At 44.3% G+C, this 23,664-nt stretch overlaps 1 protein-coding gene across 7 annotated transcripts in view; it reads right to left on the bottom strand.

Moving 5' to 3' along the window:
- The window catches only part of SLC19A1 (solute carrier family 19 member 1), a 405,409-nt gene that overhangs the window by 90,149 nt on the left and 291,596 nt on the right, over nucleotides 1-23,664 (bottom strand). For 4 of the 7 annotated variants that reach the window (XM_069616071.1, XM_069616066.1, XM_069616068.1 and 1 more), the window contains exon 2: nucleotides 12,415-12,651. In XM_069616071.1, coding sequence (XP_069472172.1) covers nucleotides 12,415-12,612 — 198 coding nt within the window. In that variant the 5' untranslated portion in view covers nucleotides 12,613-12,651. The remainder of the gene's footprint in view (nucleotides 1-12,414; nucleotides 12,652-23,664) is intronic. The other 3 variants (XM_069616069.1, XM_069616067.1, XM_069616070.1) reach the window with 1 other exon arrangement.

The raw sequence follows: 23,664 nt of genomic DNA, 5'->3' as shown, positions 1-23,664 counted from the left end.
TACACATTTATCCTGGGGGATTCCTATTGCTTAGCAGATCTTGGGTCGGTGGCTTTTCATGACTGGACATTTTTGCCTGTTTCAATGGTGTGGATCCTTGCCCCCAGAGAGATGTGAGATGAGGGTCTGGAGCCATTTTGGAGGTTGCCCACTGGAACCAAGAATCCTAAAAGAGAAGACAGCATTGAGAAGACCTGAAGGACTGCAGTAGAAACATCCAGCATTGCCAAAGTCAATCACTGGGGATCCTCTGCTTCATCTCCTGTGACCAAGGAAGGCCTTAGTCTGTGCCTTCCTTCCCTGGACTGATGGGGTCAACCAGTCCTGTATCCTGATCCTTCCATCGTTGGACTTCAAAGTGCCCTGGTACCATCCTCTGGGCTGATCATCCACTGTTGCAACGAGCACCCTCCAAAGTTGGAACTCGGCAGAGCTCCCTGCTGTGGCATCAGCAGAGGTCAGTGGGAGAAACAGAGCTGTTTCTCCTGCCATGCACGCTGCATTTTGTGCCTCTCATCTATCCAGAGAAAAAACATTTAAAGCCACCTTTCACATGCACGCAGTTTTTTAGCGACAGGCAGGATTGTTTATTAAATACAAGGGATTGAACAATTATGAGGCTGCCCAGAAAATAACTGGATTACAAAATGAATGGCAGTTCAAGAACTAGAAAATTCCCTCAATTATAATAGTTTGCCCCAATCAGGAAAGATCTGCATAGGAAGGGCGGCCACAGGGTTTCGCAGTTGCCAACATTGCATGCAGTTCCCGCTCCACAGGTTTGCACAGATTGCCTACAGCTTCCAGGTGCTCTGTAACACTGGTGCCCATATTCGCCTAATTGTGTTTTTACCAATTGAACTGGATGCAGCATGCGCTGCGCCGTGGAGGAGAAAAATGCCGAACATATAAACGACAAACACATTTGTGTTCATTTGACTTTCATCACGAAGGGACCTGGAGAAAGGGTATTTCTGTTTTATTGTTTTTAGAAAGTAAAACAATTGCTCAGGGTTATAAGAAAATAATTACAGTACAGTGTACGGTGCTTTAGCTTATTCAGTGATAATCAGGTCCCTTTCTTTTTTGCTCTACAATTTACTTAAATCTACTAGGGAACGCTGACTATATTCTCTTGAGGGACCTCCATTTTCCTTTCCTTGGCATAATCGCCTGCTTGATATTGAGAGTAAGCCTCCGTGAGAACTGGGTTTTCCAGATCTGCAATCTTTTCTTTGTGCTGGCATCCCTCCTCTAAAACAACCATACCTTTTGTTGATAGTGTAGGTAATCTAAGGTAATCTAAAATGGAGTCTATTGCTCAATCAGCCTGAAGCAGACTACAATAAATAAATAACCCCTGCTTAAGGAGCCAATTTCTTGAGCAACATTGATGAAGGCACAGACATACCAAAGCTGAAGGGTTTGCAGAGTTGTACGAATGATCGCAGCACAGTTTATGACATAGCCCAGGAGCAGATGTCTAAATTACAGTGGTCAAAGCAGATTAGAGTGGCATGATAATGCTCAAAACACAGTAGAGCTAACATGATCGTGCACAAGACAAGTTCCCTTAAGGGTAGTGAAAACACTAAGCTTTTCTTGCTAAGTGTGTTAATTAGCTTCTTCTCAACATATGTACATACAATTACAGTAACCAGTTAGCTCTGCTTCGCCAGCTGACACTATATTATATGTATATGCACATGTCTTCACTCAAAAAGCAATGGAGATCTGGGCCAATCAGTTATCAGTTTCCCTTGTTCTTTCCCATCAAAAATGTACTTTCAACACAACCCCAAAATCTAGACAAGATGGAACACAGAACAGCAAGAATGCCACTTCCCGATGGATGACGATGAAAAACTACCAGATGAACAGCATACTGTCCCTCCAACGGTTCAGTCTCGAATTCAACAATACAAGTCTTCATTAATCCCAAATCTCCTGTTTCTCCCTGCACGTACCTACTCAACTTTCAATCTTCTGGCACCTCTATACTTCATATGGGTACCACACTGAAGGAATCGTTATACATACTAATACCACAATAACCATGGCAGACCAGTGCCAGAGCTTGCATCTTTACCACCATTACACCCACCTACCACACCAGCAGCTACCAATGGATACCACTGCTGCCATCTAATAGACCTTGGGTTTTCCTCGTCAGACAAAACAGCGACCCAAGTGCCAATGCCACAAACATAGAATGCGTACAGGTTCTCAGAACTCTGGTACTTATGGTCTATACTTGTCAACAGTTCAGGTTTTGCATCTGATTTTATTCTTACCTCAGCCGCAGCCCGACCCCCATCTCCATCTCCTTTCTTGCAGAGACAGACTCAACTAAACATAATGCTGTACAATACTGATCAGGCCATGAAAGGGCTTTGTCTTAGAACTCAGGGCAGAGCACAGCTGCATTATAGACAAGATTGAATAAGGTTGCATGATAGAGTCCAGTGAAGCATTAATTGCCTAGCGTGCAACCTTAAGCTATCTTGTGAACTATCATACAGCCGTTAAAAGGCATGATCAGTATTGTACAGGTAGAGTTGAGCTAGATAGGGGCACAGCTAAACTATTTAACCTCCTCCAAAATCCACTCTCTAAATGGAACAAAACAAGTTATCAAATTCACAGACCCCCTTCACACTGTTCTTTCCTTCTCCTTTCATCAGGCCCACCGATCCATTACTCTTATTTAGCATACAGACATGCTCTCCTAGATATGCACTCACCCACCCTTTCAACAACAGTCAGGAATGTTATTTCCTACCCGAAGTCTTGACTATGCCTGACCATGTCAACACCACTGGCTTGTCCCCTACAGGGTTCCTCAACAAAGCTCCACTGACATTCAACGAGGTGTCTACGTTGTAAGAATCTTCCCAGCCAAAAGCATGATCACTGAACATTCCCTCAACCAAACACCTTCAGCCTTAACATTAATCCCTTGCCAGCCACTTGCCACAGGTTGACCCCGTTACATCATCTTAACAAAATGTAGGATGTCGAGAAGTTCTACACAGAGTTCAGTCAGATTTATTGAAGGATTTGATAAACTAGGGTGTGCATGGACAAACATCTAAAGGGCCTGTGGGTTATGTCTAAAAATAATAAAGATGGATTTAGGAAAAAGTGCAAAGGCAAGGCTACATAAAAAAGTGTCTGGTCCTTCCATTCATCTATTATTTTCTTTTTCTCATTCCCGTCTACTATTTCCACCTCTCAGATCTAATCCTTCGATAATTTTATTATTTATATTTGCCCTCTCTTTCCCTCATTCTGACAATAATTCAAAACCTACTACCACTTTCTTTCATAGAATTTCCTTACTTTCATTCTCTGAACTAGTTTTCATTTGTCGATTCTGCAGCTTGTTCCCATTTCTACTCTCTGCTCTACTCCTGATTCTCACTTTCCATCCCTACCCTTCAATAAATCAATCTCAGAAGCCTCCTCAACCATGGCAATCCTCTGGACATTTTCTTTCCTTCGGCATTGAGAACAAAGGTGAATTCCCCTCAAGACCTTGCCTTCCTCTCCTCTTTACACGCATTTTATGAATACTCTTCCTTGCAGCTATTTCTCTGATCACCCTCTTTCTTCTCAATCTCTGCTTTAATTTCAGCTCCTTACCCACATTCAGGCCACCCATCCATATGACCTTTCCCCTCTTCCCAAGAGTTTGCTCACGATTTATCCACTAAAGTCCCTCCCACGAGTTTGCTCACAATTTATCCACTAAAGTCCCTCTTACGCTCTTCCTTCCCACTCTCTTCTCACTCAGACTCGTTGGTTCCCTCTTTTCTTGAGCCCTCTTCATGCTCTTCTTTGCGCTCCTCTCGGCTATGGACTATGTTTCTTTTCTGTCTCGCCCCCACCTCACAGCTGCTCCACAGCACTGTCTTGCTTCCCTCTTGATACCCAAAGTCTATGCCTGCTTGTTTCCTATGCTGACCTATTACTAAGATGCCCTTTACAATTTCGGTCTTTCCCTCCGAGTTCCAACATGCTATTATTCTTCCTATCCTAAAATTATCTCACTTTACTCTTCGGTCTTTTACCTTTCATCAGATTGTCCTTCTCCCTGGTCTCTCAAAAGGTCCTGGAACAGGTGGTATATGCCCAAATCTCTTTAACTGGATATTTCTCCTACACCAATCTTACTTTCGACTCTTACACGCCACTGAAACTGCTCTATGTCACTAATTCTCTCCTTTCCGATTGCAATGACAAATCCTTCCTATTCTTGTCCTCCTCAATCTTTCTGCTGATCACCCTTTGCTCGAATCTACTCTTTCTTCCCTTGGTTTCTCCGGCTCTGTACTTCAGTGGTTCCAGTTGTATGTAAGAGACTATGGCTACTCAGTCACTTGGGCCGGGAAGACCTCTTTTACACTTCCTTTGAAATTCGGCATTCATCAAGGTTGTTCTCGCCCCTCTTTTCTTGTTACACTTTCCTAACCACCTTTCAATCTATCCTGTCATTTTTATGCTGATAATTTACAGATCTTTCCCTCCTTCTCCAATTAGATTCAATGTACCCTCTGCAGATGCCTTCTTGCAATCCAGGCCTGGATAAACCCAATTTCTCCACCATAGCCCTACAAAAACAAAGTGCTCTACTTTCTTCCCTCACTTCCTAATCCCACTCACTCGCTTTTCCAGTCCCACCATTCTCCCCTTCTTCCATCTTAACCAATGCTTGGAATCTTGGGGTCTTATGTGACTCTACACTTCTCACATCTCCAACACTGCTTGTACCGGACGATTCCAACCCTAAAACGTTCACAAAGCGTGTTCCTTTCATGCAACTACGCTCTTCTCCACTAATTATTTCAGAGCTTGATTACAGTTCTGCCCTTCTAATCGGGCATCCAGTCTATTAACTCTCTCCCCTTCATTCTCTATATAACTCAGCCATCTGCCTACTCTCATCTTTCGCCTTGCACACAATTTCTCTTCTTTCTATCTTTTGGCTCTTGATTCTCTGCTTTGTTTCGCTTCCTTGGCATGATCTTCAAATTCACTCATGGACTTTTACCAATCTACACCTCTCCTTTGATTTCCTATTACCTACCCCCTTACTCTCTCAGGTCTAAAGCACATTTTCGTCCCAAGTCCCTAAACCTCCCTGTGCCCAATCTCGCTTTTGCTCATTTTCACTTCTAGTTCCTTAAACACTGCAATGCTCTTCCTCTTGATTTCGGTGCTCCTCAAGCTATTTTTCGTTCTCATCTGAAATCCTATCTTTCTCGCGCCTAAAGTTTTTTCTTTACTATTAATGGTCCTCGTATATTGTACCGTTTTCTTGCTTTCTTGTGCGGGGTGCTGGCCAAATCACTAACTCTAAAAATAAAGAAATCCAAATACAATACAAAAAGTGGACTTGGGTAGGTGTTGTCCTCACACCTGAAGATGAGGAACTCGGTTTTAACCCAAATGCCAAAACCTCGTCCTAACTTGCCTCTGTCTCCCAGAGACGGCCCTAATCTAATCCAAAACACAAGAGTCCAATAATCTTTAACAAAAAGTTCAAACCTCAACGTATCCAATCTTAGCCTGCACTTTAACCCAATTCTAAAATGCAAAATCCACAAAACATTGGGCAACAGAAAAGTCCTAAACCTCTCTTACTAAAGTCCAGCTCTAACCTGCAACAAGTTAAAAGCAGTTTTTCTGGTACACATTGGCCTGGTAGTAGCACAATATACAGGGTTCTCATGGCTTTTGCTTTCCAAAGTCAGTAGTGCCCTTCAGACTCTGGGTATTCGCTGCTCACTCTCCACCTCCTGTGGATAAATTGAAGGTTGGACTACCTCCCCAGCAAGTTACTTGGTTTGTTGTTGAGTATTTTCACAACCCTCTTATTAAGTTCTTCATCAGGCAGCAGATTTTACGTTCCAGCCTTAAACATATCCCAAGAGACAGTCTAGCTCATACAAAACATCTGCAACCAAGCAGTTCACCCCGTTCAAAGGCTGCATAGTAACTAGACCACCACCTACCCTGAATAGGTGCAGGGCACCCAAAAGGATATTGCACCTAAAATACTACAAATAGAAACCCAAACACAGACTGCCTTGAGAGACTGCCTCTGACTCTCGCAGCAAATTAAGTCACATTGTTGCCTCCAGTTGAAGACCATCTCTCCAGACGTCGCCATGCCTCACTTTGAAAATGTGTGCTACCATCGTGGTATGCTGCATAGCTGAGCTAGTGAACTCATCCCTCTGCTCTAAAGTTCTTCTATGAATCAGTCCTTAATTCACTCCTAAAGAATCTGTTGCTTGGGTCAGGTATCCTAGGAAAATACCACCTTTTATATCGGACACTAAAACGGTATGTGTAATGTAGCCTCCACTCAATTGCAGCATCTCTTGGAGTCTGCTCCAGGACCCCTCAATTTAGGCCTCCCTTAAGACAGGGAACAGAGATCGCCCTTTTCTCAGTTTCGGACAACCTTTCAATCAGCACAAATTATCGGCATCTTCTCATGCTACACCAACACCTCCCTCCCCCACAGGCCATGTCAGCAGTCTGACAGCCATCCATAGCACTTTGCTGAAGCACATCTGTATTCAGTACTCTCCAATGGCTTGAATCATTCCTCACATATGGTGTATTGTCCAAAGCACAAAAATGTCGGAGTCGAAAAGAGTCGCCACCTGTGCACTGAAAATCTACCACCTAATGCACACCAACTCAATTCCTCAGCTATCGCACATGATATGTAATTTAAGCTCAATCCCAGTCTTAGTCAACCATGCCCCCTTGTTACTCGGAATATTAGACCAACATCTCGCCTAGCCACATGCCGGCAATATCTTCTAACAACAACCCCGCTGATCACTTGTGGGAATGCACACCTCTACTCGAGAGCTACCTTCACCACAACTATGAGAACATGTCAACAACCCCATCCAGTCACTGACCGTAACTCGAAGGCCATCACCTCAGATTTAACTGCTACCAGATGTAATGCAAATGCCTCCACCCCAAATTTGACTTCTACCAGATGGAACCTGAACATTACCACCCACGGCTTTACTGATGCCCCTTACATCTGAATACCACCGCCCTGGGTCTCCCCAAATCCAATACCCACAACACTTCTCTGCCGAAGCCCACTACCCCAGCTTCAACCACAACCTCGGGCACTTGATCCCAAAAGCCCTGGCGCACCCACTAAGCATTGTGGTCAATCCAGCCCCCATATAGAACGCCAGCTTGGAGGCAACTACACGCTCATTAATGCCAGATCACTCCGGGCACATGCACTAGATATCTCAGACCTTATCACCACGAACAGCCTAGATTTCCTAGCCATTACCGAAAGATGGCTCCATGCAACAGCTGGCCCGGCACTTTCCCTCGCCATCCCAGAAAATAAAAATCTACCAAATCATACAAGCCTGGATGGCCCAGCATGGCCTATGCTTAAATGATGAAAAAAAAGCTACTACTCATAGGTTCACAAAACTGTCTAAACAAACTCTGCGACTCCTTCAAATCCTTCGCTATTGATGCGATCAACATCAATGTCTCCAAGGAAGTAAAATCCATGGGCATTTACCTCGATTCAGCACTCACCTTAGCCAGACAAGTCAACGCCACGGCACCAGCAGCATCTTACACTTCAAAACTCATCAATACCTGTAGACCCATCCTCTCAACAAACAGCTGTATTACGCTTGCCAGAGCTCTCATCTTATCTAGGATACACTATTGCAACTCCCTCTACGCAGGCTCTAACAACCGCAACATCAAAAAACTTAATGTGATTCTAAACAATGCTCTAAGAGCAGCCCTTAACATTCCCAAATATAAACACATTACCACGGCGAGACAAAATGCCCAAATGGCTGCCAGTCCACAAACGAATCCTGTTCAAAACCCTCTCAACACACAAATGTCTGTCCAATTCAGCCCTAAGAACTTATCCAACAAATTCACCAAAACCCAATCCAATACACCTACTCGATCAGCCCACTCGCACATAGTCACCATACCCAGATTCAAACAACAGCAAGCAGTGGTAGGTGCCAAACATCTGAACGCCAATCAATAATCACTAAGATTTGAATCTTCTTATTGGTCCTTCCGTAAAAGCTTGAAAACCATGCTATTCACACAAGAACGGCTAAAGTAGCTCTCTCTCACAAACCGCTTGAAATACCTACTATATCCAGTACTGTTAACCATATGCATTACTCTGAATTCTCACCAGAACTGATAATCGTACACTTTACTTAAAATTGCTACGTATGTATGCATGTTTCTTATGCTGTACTGTATTTACAAAAAACCAGTGCCCAGATGCCTCAGGATTAGGTGCGCTTTACAAATGACATAATAAATAAATATGAATCCTCATCTTCAGAAGATTTACCTGATCCTTAAAGGAAAAGGGACTCTACACCCAACCCATAATTGAGGACATACTGAGTAGCGCCCTTATTGGATTGAGGCCTCTCCCACCTAGGGGCGTCACGGAATTAGATTTGACGGTACGATAACCTACTTGCCAAATGACGGCATATCATGGTTATCGCAGTATAGCAGGTGGAGTTAACTAATCTTAACAAATATTTTCTAAAAGGTCATAAATTGTCAGATTTATCATCACAAACAAAACCAGGCACCCAGGGCCAGAATTGGGCTTTTCAACATACTTTCCACTGAAGTGCCACCCCTTGCTTCCACCAAACACACGTGTGGAGAGGAGGAGGGGGAACCCTGCTGCAACTGGCAAAGCAAACTGAAAAGCTTTTCTTAAGTGGTCATTTAGGCTTTTAGATCCCCCACTGGCTACTGGCGAAGATGAACATGTTGCCATCTTGATAACTTGCATGCCACAGATCAATGGAAGCTGATGGTAGTCTCTCTCTCTCTCTCTCTCTCTCTCTCTCTCTCTCTCTCTCTCTCTCTCTCTCTCTCTCTCTCTCTCTGTCTCTCTCTCTCTGTCTCTCTCTCCCCCCAAAGCCAAGTAAACCCTTTTCCTTCTTGGCACTGTATTTATTCTTCCTATTGCTAACATACTGATTTTTTGTCAGGCACGTGTGGTTTATGGAATGGCATTAAAAACTGCGCCAATTGAAACTACTTGTCAGACGGCACATCCAACAGTGCAAGACCAAGACTGCGCAGCACCTGCTTACTGCAGCCTTTCCAAATCAGATTGAAAAGCACACTTAACGTTATAAACGGTATAACGGTGTAAACAATGTGACAGTTATTGTTCAATTAAGTGGTTCACGGTATCTTTAACAGTATACCGTTATACCGTTACTCCCTACTCCCACCTCGAAGACTGGATGTATGAAACAGCCTTAAACTGAATGGAGAAAATGACCACAATAACCTCAGTCAATGGCGGAAATTGCAGTCAGACACCCTCTACCAACGGTCACATCACCTTTGCAAAACGGGACAAGCCTGGGCTTTAATTTAAGCAATTCAGTGGTTAGGATTCGAAATCAGCTTGAACGACCCAGTTCAACATCAGGCATGTGTTATATGAGAATCCTAGGGGTAGTCTCACTAATACGCCCCTTGGATCCTCTTCTCAGGTGGCCAGGGAAAGGCGATCACTTTGGGATCCTGACCATGCGGGCGAAGAGGTGAGGGAGGATCACCTGTGTGGAGGATTGGGATGCCCTCGGGTGAGACAACCTAGCCCTCCCCCGGCCTTTGTAGGCTACTGCAGAATAGCTCCCCTCATTTCCCCACATTTGACATTTAAAAGTACTGGGACGAAGAAGAGGAGACAGAGTAATGAAACACTAGACCTTTTCACCACTTGGTACTGGGACGAGGAAGATACCTGCAAACAACTGTGAGGGTCAAGCCTGTCCCTTAAACTATGATCAGGCAAGTCCAATGGTGAATCCGCACTTGCAACCTATTGAAAGGTCACAGGTGCATAAGGAGAAGCCATTGAAACAACATGGTGCGAGACAGTGAAACCTGTGTGGAAGCTGGCAGCAGGGGACCTGTGTCGTAAGGAGGCAGCCATGATGGGGACTGACAGGAAGCCAGGACGCCGGCCGAAGCCCAGGAAAACTGAAGCCCCCGGGCCAGGTGGTCCATTGGATTGCCACAAGAATGGAGACCTCCATGCTGGGCTGCGTTTAGCAGTGTCTGCGAGCAAGCAGAAAGAAAAGGATGCCGTCCGTGTGGAGGAGGCGGAGACGCAGGCGAGTGCTGCAAGAACTAGAAGTGCGAGTGGGGCTCGCAGGGGGCAGTCAGTCGACCGGCAAAGCAAGAATAAGGCAGCCGGAGCTGCCAGAGAGGAAGCCGTAGACCGGTGAGTGTTGGGGAAGTCACTCGAAGCCGGGGCGCCTCTAGAGCACTGCGGGTGAGTGGACTTATTCAATGCTGAGCGGGGGAAACTTGAAACATGGAGTATGAGTATATATATATATATATATACACACATATACATATATACACATATATATATATACACACATATATACATACATATTCAGTGCACAACTTGAAACAAAACAACGCTGAACTACATATATTGAATACTAAATTGAGAGTAAAACTTGAAACAATGCTGAAACATATATATCGAATCCCGAACTGAATGAAATTGGAACTTAAGCCAAAGCAGGCATAGTGAATACACAATTTTATGTTTTATGGGCAAAGCTAATGCCGAACAGAAGTCTAGAGGAAAGTGCCTATTTGAAAAGCATTATGAAGAAAATAGTGCATGTGTGAATAAGTATAACGCAGGGGGGGGTGGGGCGGTATGGACCAGACCACTAGAAAGTGAACTTTATAACTGCAAACAATGTGACAAGGGCAAAGCCTGGCAAGAGAGGTGTGGCAAGTGGGGCCAAAGCCAAGAGGCTAACTGGGAGAAACCAGGGAAGTGAGAAGCTGCCCCGAAAGTCAACGGGTTGAGACTTGGCATGTACATAGGAACAGGTGCAGATTAACTTGTGTGAACTTGAAGTCATGCGGTTTCCTGGTTGTGCGACCTGTGATGGGTGGACCATGTGGTTCGACAACTGCGCCTAGACCAATGAGACCCAAATGAAGAAAACTAAAAGACATTTTAAAAGAAGCCAATGAGAAGCACTATTACCAGACTGGTGAGGCTAACCAGAGGATACTACATTGAAGTCTTGGGGAAGGGAACCTTGAGACTTGATGGACTTTAAGTGCTGTGTTGAGGACGGAGCCTCAAGACCGCTGTGCCTTTGAACTGTGTTGCTTGAGACTGGGGGAAGGGAGCCCCAGGGATTGTTTGGAACTGTATTGCATTGAACCTGGAAAAGGTAATCTTAAGACTGTGAACTTTCTTGAACATGGGGGAAGGGAAGCAGAAGAAGAAGAAGCTAGAGCTGGACAAAGCTCTATTTCTTTCAGAATCGACATCCCTACATATTGCTTAGTTATAGTAGTGAGTGCAACGATAGGTTTTGGACACAGACAAACTTTTCAGTTTAACTCTTTCACTCAGACTGTCATTAGTTTTGCTCAGGTGGGGAAATCCCACCTTAGCACAGGGAAAGTTAGCCCTCCTACCATCCTGACATTTCATTTAGTAAATTATCTTCTTTTGAACTTTAAGTCTGTTGCCTGTGTCTTACTTCATACAGTACTAACCACAAAATACTCCACACCTACTACCAGTGTGTGCCTGCTCACATATCACCTGAGCTGACTCTAGAACACCACCAGTGATCATCTCTGTGCAGTCCCATAAACTCAGACATGACCATCACACTACTAAATTGTCTTGTCTGGATCCCAGTAAAAGCTGGAATTAAACTAAAATTCCAGTTGCAGATATACAAACGCTTCAATGGCACTGCCCTCACAATTGTAGAAAATAATCCCATACAAACTTTGCAGATCACTATGGCTGCTAACTGACTCGTGCTCGGGAGGATAGCTCAGCGGAAACGTGCTCGCCTTGGCAGCAAGATGACACGGAGCAACACAGGTTCGATCCCCGGGCCCGCGCTTAGAAATCTCTGGGTATTAAGTATGTTACAAATAACCTATCATATCATATATCATGCGTGCCATTCCTACTAAGTATTTTGAAGTAAGTGGAGCAACATAATTCACAGCATAGTTCACTCAACATACCATCTCTTTTGGGCATCCCTGAAGAGTCACTTCAAGTAGCAAACGCCTAAAGATTATTCAGTTTGCAGTACATTAACTACAAGCAATAAAGGATGACAAATAAGTACAAGATAATTAATTAAGCATAGGACAGGCTACCCAAGCTCAGACTAGGATGTATGATGGAGCTCAAGTAGTAGAAACCTTCATTTGAATAAGGTGATATGTCCCAGTGCCTCTCTTGCTTGTGGCTACACCAACACAGTTGTGCTCAGACAATAACCCAACAAGCACAAAGCTGCTTCTTACCTCCTCCTTAGTGAAGTTCTTGTCAGACCCCAGCAGGTATGGGGTTATGAAACTCTCCCCTGGTCGCAGCTGGGACATGAATCCATAAAAGCAGAGATAACAGGCCAGGAACTTCCAGCGCTTTGTTTCCACATCAGGCTTTTCTGGACTAGGTGTTGGTGGTGGCTGGTTACCAGGGTGTTCGTCTGGATCAACCATTTTCTTATTGTCCTATTGCCGTGGGGTGAAGATGTGCTGCTGAGAAAACAATGCAGATCTTAGCAATTATTCTGCCTGTCTAGTAGCAGTCATTACATTTCCATCATACAAGTAACAGCCTACCCCATCCTTTACTCACTTCACCAGGTCATAATAGGAAGTTTGGTGGCATGGAGTATACAGATCCTGCAGAACCAAAGCATCTGCAGAACAGCAATCAATTAGTCCTAATTCATTAACTACACCGCATGAAGGCAGGTCTCAAACACCCCAATGCTCTGACCTCACTCCTTCCAACAATGTGCTTACCCAGCTTCCCTCAACACTCCTTTCCTTTAATGGTAGTCTTGGACATTTATCTACATTATCTCTATAGTGCATACCTTTACTAACTCCCTTTGTACCAGGCAGCAAATCCTATCTTCTGACGACCTGACTAATTCCATACATTCTTCCTTACCAAAATCCTTAATTCATAACAATCCACAAAAGGAAGCAATTTCGACAGACCTACTGATCCCCCCCATCATTCCTCTACCAGCTTCCTCTTTTGAATTTAAAGAAGTTCACAATGACACATGCTCCCAGCGCTCTCCAAACATATACCCACCTGCTTTCAAATTGACACATTGTTAGCAGTAGTGGCTCATGCTAAGGCTTCGGTCCTTGTCAACTGTATTACCAAACTTACAAACATGTCCCTACAGCAGGAGGTGTTCTCTAATGGCCTTAAATGAGCCCTATTTATTCTTTTACTTCTGGCACGGATGGCAAATGTCATTGAGAAAGTTGTAACCCAGCAATCAGCACATTTTACAGAGTGGAATCATTCTTGATTCTCTCCAGCCTGGCTTTCGCCCCAAACACGGCAGTTTTGCAGCTTTCTCGTTGGGAGAACTCAAACTGTCAAATGTAGATCTTTTGTCTCCACCTCAGCCCCTATTACTTGTGGCTTTCCACAGGGTTCCTCCCTCTCCACTATTCTTTTTAACATCCATCTATTTCCATTCATGTCCATCACTCAAAGTTTTAACATTCATTTTAATTCCTGCATAGTGAAATCCAACTTTACATTAAAGTCTCAAGACCAAAGGACACCTTTACTCAACATCAAATTAAGCCCTGGCAAGCTACGAATAATCTCCATCTCAATCCATCAAAAACAGTTCCTGTATTTGGGCCCCAAGCACCTTCTACAAGATCTAGACCAACAACCTTTGTTTGGCCTACCAATAATCTTAAATGACAAGGTAAAAAATAGAAGGGTCATTATTTACTTTGAGATGTCACTCTCCAATCAAATCAACAAAAGGGTTAGGTATGCCTCCATCCTCGTCAGCCTCCGTCGGCGTGACCTTCAATACCTTCCACATGCTGACTATGCATAAGTAGTGGGGGCAATGGTCAATTCTAGGCTTGACTATGTGAACGCCCTTTAAGCGGGTCTAGCTAAATACTTAGTCCGCCGTCTACAGATTTGCAGTGATGCATTTAATTTTCAAACTGCCATCTCCCTTGCTAGGTGTGGTTTTCATTGGCTTCCCACAGAATTCGGAATTATTTTCAAGACTTTGTCTCTCGTATTTAAGTACGCCCATGGACTGGCCCCACCTAACCTTGCCCAATGCATCCAAAAGCATCAACCAGCACGTTCCAGTCGCTCCTCAAATGGCCATCTGCTTACTGTCCCCACAACTCGCTGTTCAACCAGAGGCGGATAGATGCTTCTATGTACTTGGTCCAAAGTTGTTGAGGAACCTTCCTCCTTTGCACTGCAACTTACATTCACTACCCTCGTTCCAGAAACAATCCCTATTTTCACTTAAATCTGAACTCCCCAGAAGGACAATCAGTAAAGGATTCAGTTCAGCATCGCTATGAGCACATACTATTTATTCCACCTGCACCCTGATGCTCTTGACTCTGCCCGGCACATTCTATGTTATGTGCATTTATAAATAAACACATTGTATAAACAAAACCAATGTGGTGGATTATTCACGGAAAGCGGGTCCTACAGAGTAAGGTAACTTGAACATACGCCTGCATCCTGTCACTTTCCCTCTTTCCCTTCAAACAGGAGTGTTAGTAAGAAAATTGCTGCCCTTTTAAAATGGTTTTGGAGAAACACTCAGCTAAACTGCGCATCTGCTTTCGGAGAAATAAATATCTGCGAGCTGGAGGTTATTTGGCTCCTGCTGGTTTAGCATAGCCTGGGCAACTTAAAAACAGACTGAAGCAACTTTTGACGTCAAGGCAAATGATGGCATACACTTGTGAATGTGACATTGTACCTGTGGCAGCCATTTGGGAATCTCTGCACAAAATTATACAATATTATGAATAATTCACAAGAAATATTGTACTGCAGTCAGCCAATTTTAGAATAATTTGTGTGTCTTGGATGCCTACATTCCTTTGAGAGTTTCTGGTTTTGATTGTATTCAGATGTATTTTATACATTGTTTGGGAGGGTCTTCTTTTGTGTATGTGCGATCACCATGTATTGTATTGTATTGCATTGTAGTAGTTATTTATATAGCACATTTTCCCATTTGTACGGCCTCAAAATGCTTTGCGGTAGGAATGCCCTTGGGGACCCAAGTTCAGGTATGGGTACGTTCTAAGAGGAGGCTTAGGATGTGTGTGTGCTTTTGGCCAAGATTAGCACTTAGGAGGGCAGACTAGGCTCCAATAGTCAACCTAAGAAGCTAGACATGTGGACGGATGCCAGAGGTGTTGAGGTAAGTCAGATGTTTCAGTACGAAGCAATAGGTGACCAGTTGGTCCGAATTTGTCATAGTCGTAGCTGCATTCTAAAGTACATGGATGGATAGCTGTGCCTGCGGCAGATATCCACTGAAGTGGTGCTTGTATACATACCTTAAGCTCAGATGAAGCTTATCTTTGATGTTGCTGTGTCATCCGATTTTCGGTGGGGAAGAAAAAGCCAGCCACCTTCATAGACTTTTCATAGACTTTTCGATTCACACTGGACAGGTTATCCTTAGGTTTGCCAAGTTCAAAAGGCTGGATGTCCTAGAGCTTCTGTTAGGCAGAACAGAAAGGCTGTCCTAGAAACTAGGATAATGAGAATCTCTCCGTGCAACCGCCAGGTTACCTTTATAGTCTTATTACATATCTTCCAAGTTCTACAACGCTGGTGAAAGGAGTCTACCAGGATCGATATCAAGGATACCTGCATACAACCACTGTGTGTTACAATGGTTACAACAGGTATTTTATATCGTCATGGGTGGGCTAAACATTGTAAGGCATAGATGCTCCAAGTGTGACACATTTGTTGACCTGCATTTGTTTTATTCTAGTTACAATGCCTGGCAATCTGCATATCTTGGTACAACTCCATGACTGTCCTTACAGGTATTGTAAGCATATACGCGGGTTGGTATAAAAAAAGTGAGAGGCCCAGTACCAGTGGAAAGCTATCCCGAGAGGTCTTTTAAGCACAGCCGGGGAAATCTACATACATCTTGTTTGAGCAATTAGCAGTCTGTCCTCAAAGGAATTAGGGCGCATTGGGCAGGATTTCCCTATGATCTTCAGAGTGCTTGGAATATCCTCCCAATACATCTGCGTGAAAGGACAGGCTAGCAAGAGGGTGCTACCTACAGCATTCCTACCCCCCCTTCGATCCTTAGAGTGTGTCACATTTCCTGCCCCCAGAGCCCATCCAAGTGCACCACCTTTCCGACCCACAAAAATCCATCCAAGTTATTTCCCACCACCAAAATCCAACACAGTGCGTCACATTTCCTACGCCCCAAACCATCTGGGTGTGCCACTATTCCTACCCCCAAATCCTACTAGGCGGACCACATTTCCTACTCCCAGCAATCCATCTAAATCGAGCATTCGAAATGCTTTTGTGAAGCCCCTTAGATAAGTGCCATGAGAGGGGCTACCGGTACCGGTCCTCTAGGTGTGCAGGAGAGGCGGATGTTAGGATGGGACCCCTGTGCATATTTCATGTCCTGGCCGGCTGTCCCGAAACCTTTCAATGGTAATTTACAAGTTAACATCCGACTGTCAGATGCTGTATACCGGTAACCACAGCGCACCAGTCAGAGCGAAGGAGGCCCAAGTGATTGTGTGCAAGGAGTGGACTGGGGATGAGTTTAGCAGGGCGGGCCGCCGTGACAACGTCGGGCATCTGCCTTGGATGTGTGTATGGGAGGTTTTGGTGATTGATGTGTGTCAGGCAGGCCGCCGCGACAACACCCAGCATCCGCTGCACCATGACTTGTTGGCGTTTCGATGAGTCAGAGGCTGGTGCTTAAAGGAAACGTCATGGGAGTGAGGAGGGAAGAGGATTTCAGGTTGTGGTAGAATACTCGTTTTGAGGGCCTTTCTGAATGAAAGGTGGTTATCAATGCGGTGGATGTGGAAAGGGAGTTAGTCTTAGATGGCAGGGGCTTGGATGGAGAATCGGGATACTCTCAATCTGCTGGATCGGGTGGGATAACGAGGAGACGAGCAGAGCCAAATCTGAGGTTCCTGGTGGGTTGATAGCATATGAGTTTAACCTGGAGAAATTCTGGTGTTGTGGAGGGCACGGTGAGTGACCCATGTCCTCTAGTGTTCCATGACATTAAGGTCAGTCCTTTGGGCTCCTTCAATGCCTTCCATCAATAGACGGGTACCTGGATTTCTTCCCAGTGGCCTTCCAGCCTCCTACCATTCAATTATGTAGTGTGATTGAACAGGTCACCTTGCCTTTCCCCATATCTGCTTTCTTTTAGGGAGGTCAACTTCTGAATGGCTGGGATGAATATTTGTATCTCAAATCCCAGTGGATTCAATGCTTCAGAGTTCTTACAATTTCTGTCAATCACCACAGGAGAGACGCATGTCATAACCACCCAATTATCCGTACTGTCAAGATTGGGCAGTTATCCTTTAGAAATGTCTTTAGATGAGATCAGCGTCAAATCTGAAATCACGTGCAGTAACTCCAGCAGCCACTTTCCATTTAAAAAAGGGCTGTTTGTCGTCAGATTTTTTCCACCAATTTCATGTGTATTAAGTCTGCCCACCATTGTGGGTCTTTAGTAGTGGACTCTTTTGGGTCGGGGCTTGGTCCGAATTGGGCAACTCGTCCTGCACAAGTTGTTGGGAATTCGTATTCCCTTGTTTCTTCCACCGTAGTACAGACCTCCCTTTGTGCCACGTGCTTCGAAGTGGTCACCGGTGGCTCTGCCTTATGGTCCCTTGATAAGGATTTCATTGTAACCGATTCAATCGACTGTGGAATTTTGTGTCCGCGATTGTGTTTCCATCTCTTGTGGGTATTGCTGGACTAAACTTCTCATACCCGGATCCTCACGGTTTTTATTGGTAGGTAGACTTTGCAGTTCCGCAATCCACCCATCCAGCGGACCTCTAACCTGGACTTGTCTGGTCTCCCCATCCAGAAGCATATTGGTGATTGTAGTTGTCACCTTAGCCTTAGGTTGATTTTTCTGTTTAACTAGGGGATCTTGCTTTTCTTTCTTACGACTTGCTTTTTGCTTCTTTCTTTGGGGCCCCAACAGCTGAATTTGTCTATATTTTCTTGGAGGAGATTCCGGTGCATTCATTAATGATAACTCTGCACATATGGCTTTAAGAGCTCCACTATCCGATTCTGCCACCACATATGCCGTGTCAGGCGGCAGGCATGTCAGGTTTTTTCAGGGATGATGTAAGAGTTCTGGAGTGTTCGGCACCATCCACCTCCGTCTACGGAATGGTATGAGCCTTCACGTTTTTCAATTAAAAAAAAGAATCTCTAAGGATTCCTCTCTCACTATCTTTTGTTCTGCTGCCACGTTAGCACAGTTGAAAAAGGGCTTTGATCTTGGATTCCAGCACCTCCAAGCCCCTCGCCATGACTGGTGAAAGTTGTTCATTCACCAAGGTCCCTCTTCCCCCTACTTCTATTTCACACGCCATACTGGACTCATCATCCTTCTCATCAATAGCTGATTCGGAAGGAGTCATGACGTTTTCCAGGTCGGGGGTGGCTGAAAGGTTTGATGATAGCAAATTGTTGGGTTCAAGGTAACCCGGCATCATGGTATTCCTTTTGGCCACTTTACATAGCTTTAATAAGGATACATTAGGTCCTGCAATTCCTGAGATTCTTTTTGTGTCAGGAAAAAAGGATTTTATTTTTTGCTGTGAGTTCAGTTGTGGCATTGTGCGAATTCAGGCTGTCTTTTTTTCCTCTGAGCTGTATTTGCCCCGCCTTTGTTCTTATTTGGGCTTCTGGCCCTTTTACCCTGAGTCTTCATGGTTTGAGGTAACGTTAATAATCACACCTCTTTAGTTAACTTTTCCAATAGGGGAGGCCAGCTGCTGTGCATAAGATTAATCAAGTTTGAATATTAACAGGGAGAAATACCCGTTATCAATATAAGTTTACTTATTGCACGTAACAGTATATCCGTTTTTAAGTTATTTTGCCCAGCTGGCCAGAGTGTCCCTTTTCAACTGCTATGGGATAACAAACCCTTCCTCTCAGAGTACTGCACACAGCACTCAGATACACACACTGGTTGTGGTACCTAAGGTCACGTCTAAATAAGGGCTGCCTTCAGGTTCATAATATATCAGATTAATCTGGCACTGTTCCACTTATTTAGTTTATGAGACAGGTGTGCAGCACCTCCCCAGCCAAACATGGCAAAACACCTCTGCCAAGCGGTCGCGTAGCCGGAAGGTTTTATAACTCTTCAAACATTCAAAGAGTTAAAGTGGCAGGACAGTGTTTTCTCTTTACCTCAAGCCACCGTTGGAACAGTTCGTTTATATGTTCCACATAGCTATGCTGTGCACATCAACAAAATGCAGCCTCCTCTCCAGCTGTGTGGAGCAAACTAGTGAGAGCTCGTAGTAGCTCAAGAAAACTGGCGCATAGAGTGTAGAATACTCCCAGAGTCACAACGAGATTTTAACAAGGTCGGAAATACCTTGATTTGGCTTGTTCCAACTTCTCATGAGGGAATCAGTGCCGCTTAGGCTCCCGGCGCCGGACAGCTCATACAGCAAGTGATGTCCTCCACCCGGGCAACGAGAACACCAGCACCGAACACCGAAGGCAAGCCGGAGACAAACCAGAGACACCCCAGGCCAATCGCATCCTCGTCCGTCCTCCTCAGTAGTTTTGTTTTCTAGCTAGAGGAAAGCACCTAGTTGCTTCACGCAGCACGCACCTCAGAATCAAGCCGCACTGACAAAAAGCAGCTTTCGATCCCGATCGAATACCGATCTACTAGAAATTACAGTAAACCTTTGTACTTCAAAAAGAACAAACAATTCTGCATGGTAAAACCATATCAAACCTACATAGGACTTGCAGGTGTTGCTACCAATAGCAGATTCAGCCAGTTTTGAAATAAAAGATCTAACTCCAGAAGGGTGATGACAGCATTCATTTTCAACCCAATGGAATAATGGGAGAACAAGGGCCATTTGCTGCAAAACTGGGACTTTGTGGAAGGTTTACAAGAAGCTTGGAAAACATCCCTGTTGCTTTTTCGGACTACAATGACTTTGGACAAGGGCCTCAGGTTCCAGTATGCCAAGTTCAGTAAGGCAGAAATGGAGAATCCCACCTTCATGTTCTGCTAGAAACACCTTCCAGAGAAATAGGACACAGTGATTCTGCTTGAGTTGCATAGTGGGTCGGCACACCAATGCTGGCAGGGCCAGTGAAGTGCAATTAAGATGATCTTGAAGGCGTTTAAAGTGGACTCATTTTGATCTTATGAACCAGCTGGGGCAGAGGGTAGCATAAACAAACAAAAAACACAAAGGAAGGTGATCGCACTTGAGGCACCTCACCCCAGAAGGCGGAGTCCCTTTCATTTACAAGTGGTGAACAAGGGACACTTGCTACTCTGGGCATGGTAAAGAGGTCCGAATGAAACCAGATACTGAAGATTTGAGCAGAGAAAGTATCAACTCACAGGGGGTATGGCATAATATGCTCAGGATGCACTTGGAAAAACTGCAGAATCGCTGTAAGACCTATTTGCTGTTATCTACACTGTTAATTATATTATATGCACTTACTCTGCCTGTGCATACTTGTATCGTTCAGAAATTCAAGGGCTCTGAATGACTCGTTTTTCCCCCTTGTTCCCTCCCTCCTTGAGCACTTTGAAACACTTGCCTTGTGCTTTACAAATAAACATTACCATACCATGTCTTCTTTACTGTTCTCCATCTCCTTCACATGATTAGCTTAATGGGTGATGTGATGTCATAGACATGTTCCACAGATTGACAGCTTCACCTGAGTGTCAGTCTGTTGCTGGGGGTACAAGAGAATCACGTTGCCCGTGAAGACTCAGGCTTAATGTCTCCTGAAAACAGTTTTTTAGTGCAGCATTGGAGTAACATGACAGGACTTGCATCAGACTAGAGCAGAGTGTGGCTCCCCAACCCACCGCTAAAGAGAATTTAGTGAGAAGGGGCTCCCGGACACAGGTTGCAGGCACAAGCCACCATTTCATGTTTGCCTTTAACTTTTCGGGGACTGGGACCCTAGGATGACTATTTGGGATTCCTGGAAGCAAAAACTAGCCAAGCTGAGTGAGTTTCATTTTGGCGGAGCAGCCTGCAAGCAGATGTGACATTGCACAATGTCCTCTAGATTGTCAGCTAAAATCTCCTGAATGATTAGCGAGGGATAGCATGCTGGGATGACACATCTCGGATCCACTCCTGGGTGTAAATATCTGGCTCAACTTCCATTAACATATGATGCCAATCAACATATCCATTCTGTAGGAGTCGGCTGAAGAATGAAAGTTTACAATAGGTCCCTACAGAGCCTATGCCCCTTGTAGAAGAGTTGCCCGGGTGGGCTAATCTTCCAAGGTGCAACCCAAACTTTTGGAGATAGGTGGTCACTCTCTGCCATTATCTTGTTGAGGATCTGTGGAGTAGTGACTAGGCCAAAAGGAAGGGCCTGCGAATGAATCTGAGTGCTCACTGCCGTGAAACAAAAATCTCTTCTGGGGGCCCAAATGGAAAGGAGCAGCCATCAACCTACTGCACATAACCAGTCATACTACATTAAAGCAAAGACTGGGAAGGGGTAACATCTAGAACTTCTTTAGGGTGTGGCAATGAATAAAGCAGGACAGCTCCCAAACTAGTCTGGAGAGAGGCAGTACTGTTGCTCTCCACATTGAAGCGATAGAAGAAACCCTGGGAGCCTGCAAATGTTGGGACACTCATGTCAAGAAGATACTGAACATCCCTCTATAGTTGAGAGGACAGGATGGGAGAAGCGGAAGTTGGAACCCTCTGCCCATCACTAAAGGTGTCCAGAGGTCTATGCTTACAACCTTCTGGCAGATGGTGTAGTTCAACGCTGCCTGCAACGGGGGATGTATGAGCTGTGCCATACTCTTTTGTGTTTCTGGCCTTTTTGTCCGGCCCGAAGCCTTGGAAGAACTCTTTCAAAGATTTTCAGCTCTGATTTAAGGAAAAACCCCCGAAGGCTACAGCAGTTTTGAAAACCTCCAAGCCTTGAAGGAATCTAGCTCATGCATCAAAATCATGATGTTGTGCAGGAGTGGATGCAGTGCTAATGGCTGGCTTAAAAAATAGTACTAGAGTGTTGGCATTCAGGATTGTAGTTTTGCACTAAGTGAGCCGTTCATCAGTGCTGGGACGAAACAGCCAGAGAGCATTGAATGGCCAGACGAAATACATATCTGGCCCTTCCTACAGATGTGGAATCCTGGAGCACAGACACTCTCCTCAATCTTGACCATATACAGGAGCATATCCCGATTGGAATTTCTCTCGAGCCTACTGCTCAGCCTCATAGGGTCACGACTGAGAGGCAACGTGATTATTAGCAAGGAGGCATTTTATTGCACGGGACAAGACACTGCAAATCCATTAATGTGTGTGCGTTTGCCTGCTTGAGGTGGAAGGAGGAATTGGTATACATCTTTTTTCTGTTATCGCCAAGCAATGTATGTTCGTTTTATTTTACTGCTAATATATAGAAGTGCCTTAAAACTCATGTAATTCACAGCAGAGGTGGTATGGGGCCTTAACACAGCATTCCAACGGATACCGCCAACGACTGACTCACATGTAGTCAATAACAGGTTTAAACTCCTCCTTCACCAAAGTGCTTTGATGCTATTTTAGGGTGGCAGATGTGCTAAACAACCAGCCAACAAAAGGATTTTGGGCAGTATGTGCACTATACTAGCAGTTACATAACATAAAAGTGCCCAGATTGAATCTATTTTTTTTTAGCATTGGTTTGTAACATGTGATATTGCACTGGACTGCACTAAAAGGCAAAATCCACTTTAAACGCAGAAATGCATTTTGTATTCATTGGATTGCAATTGGCTTACTTTGGCTTAATACACGAGATATGTTAATTAGAAATCGTCATTGGGTTAGGATTTTTATAAAAAATACAAAAACAGTGTAATCCGAAAATAATCATACAAAATGCACCTGCATTGTTTTGGGATTCGTTTTACTTCAATTAGTAATCCTTACTGGTTAACTATTTAAAAAAAACTCCAAACTAAATATCTCCAAATAATCCTAAAAACCACACCTGCATTATTTTAGGATTACTTGTGGTTTAATACCCTCAAACGATGTGTCGCCCTGGTTTCAGGAGTTCACTTCTAAAAACAATATTAATTACAATAAAAGAGAAAATCCTGTACAAGTATAGCATTCATAAACCTGTGAATAGCGCTGATTAATAATGCACCCTATCCAGTTGTACACCAAACTGTGCGGCCATTAACACTGAAAGACGGAATAAAGCGGATTTTGTATTCTTTCATACCGTCTTTATTTTGTACACAGTGAAATGCTTACCCTATATTTACTGATTTCAAACACATAATATCGGATGCATTTGAATTTCCAGGCGATAATTCACATTCTCGTAAATGTAATCCCTCAATCAAGCCCACACATGCCTCCACAGAGCCAACACTCTTGCCCTTCCAATGTTATTAATATTATGAATGCCCCTCTTCCATCGTC

Source organism: Ambystoma mexicanum, chromosome 9 (genome assembly GCF_040938575.1).
Source record: "Ambystoma mexicanum isolate Mex_15411 chromosome 9, UKY_AmexF1_1, whole genome shotgun sequence".
Classification (NCBI taxonomy): Eukaryota; Metazoa; Chordata; class Amphibia; order Caudata; family Ambystomatidae; genus Ambystoma; species Ambystoma mexicanum.
The sequence above is the reverse complement of the archived record's forward strand: the minus strand, read 5'-3'. Positions and strand labels throughout refer to the sequence as shown.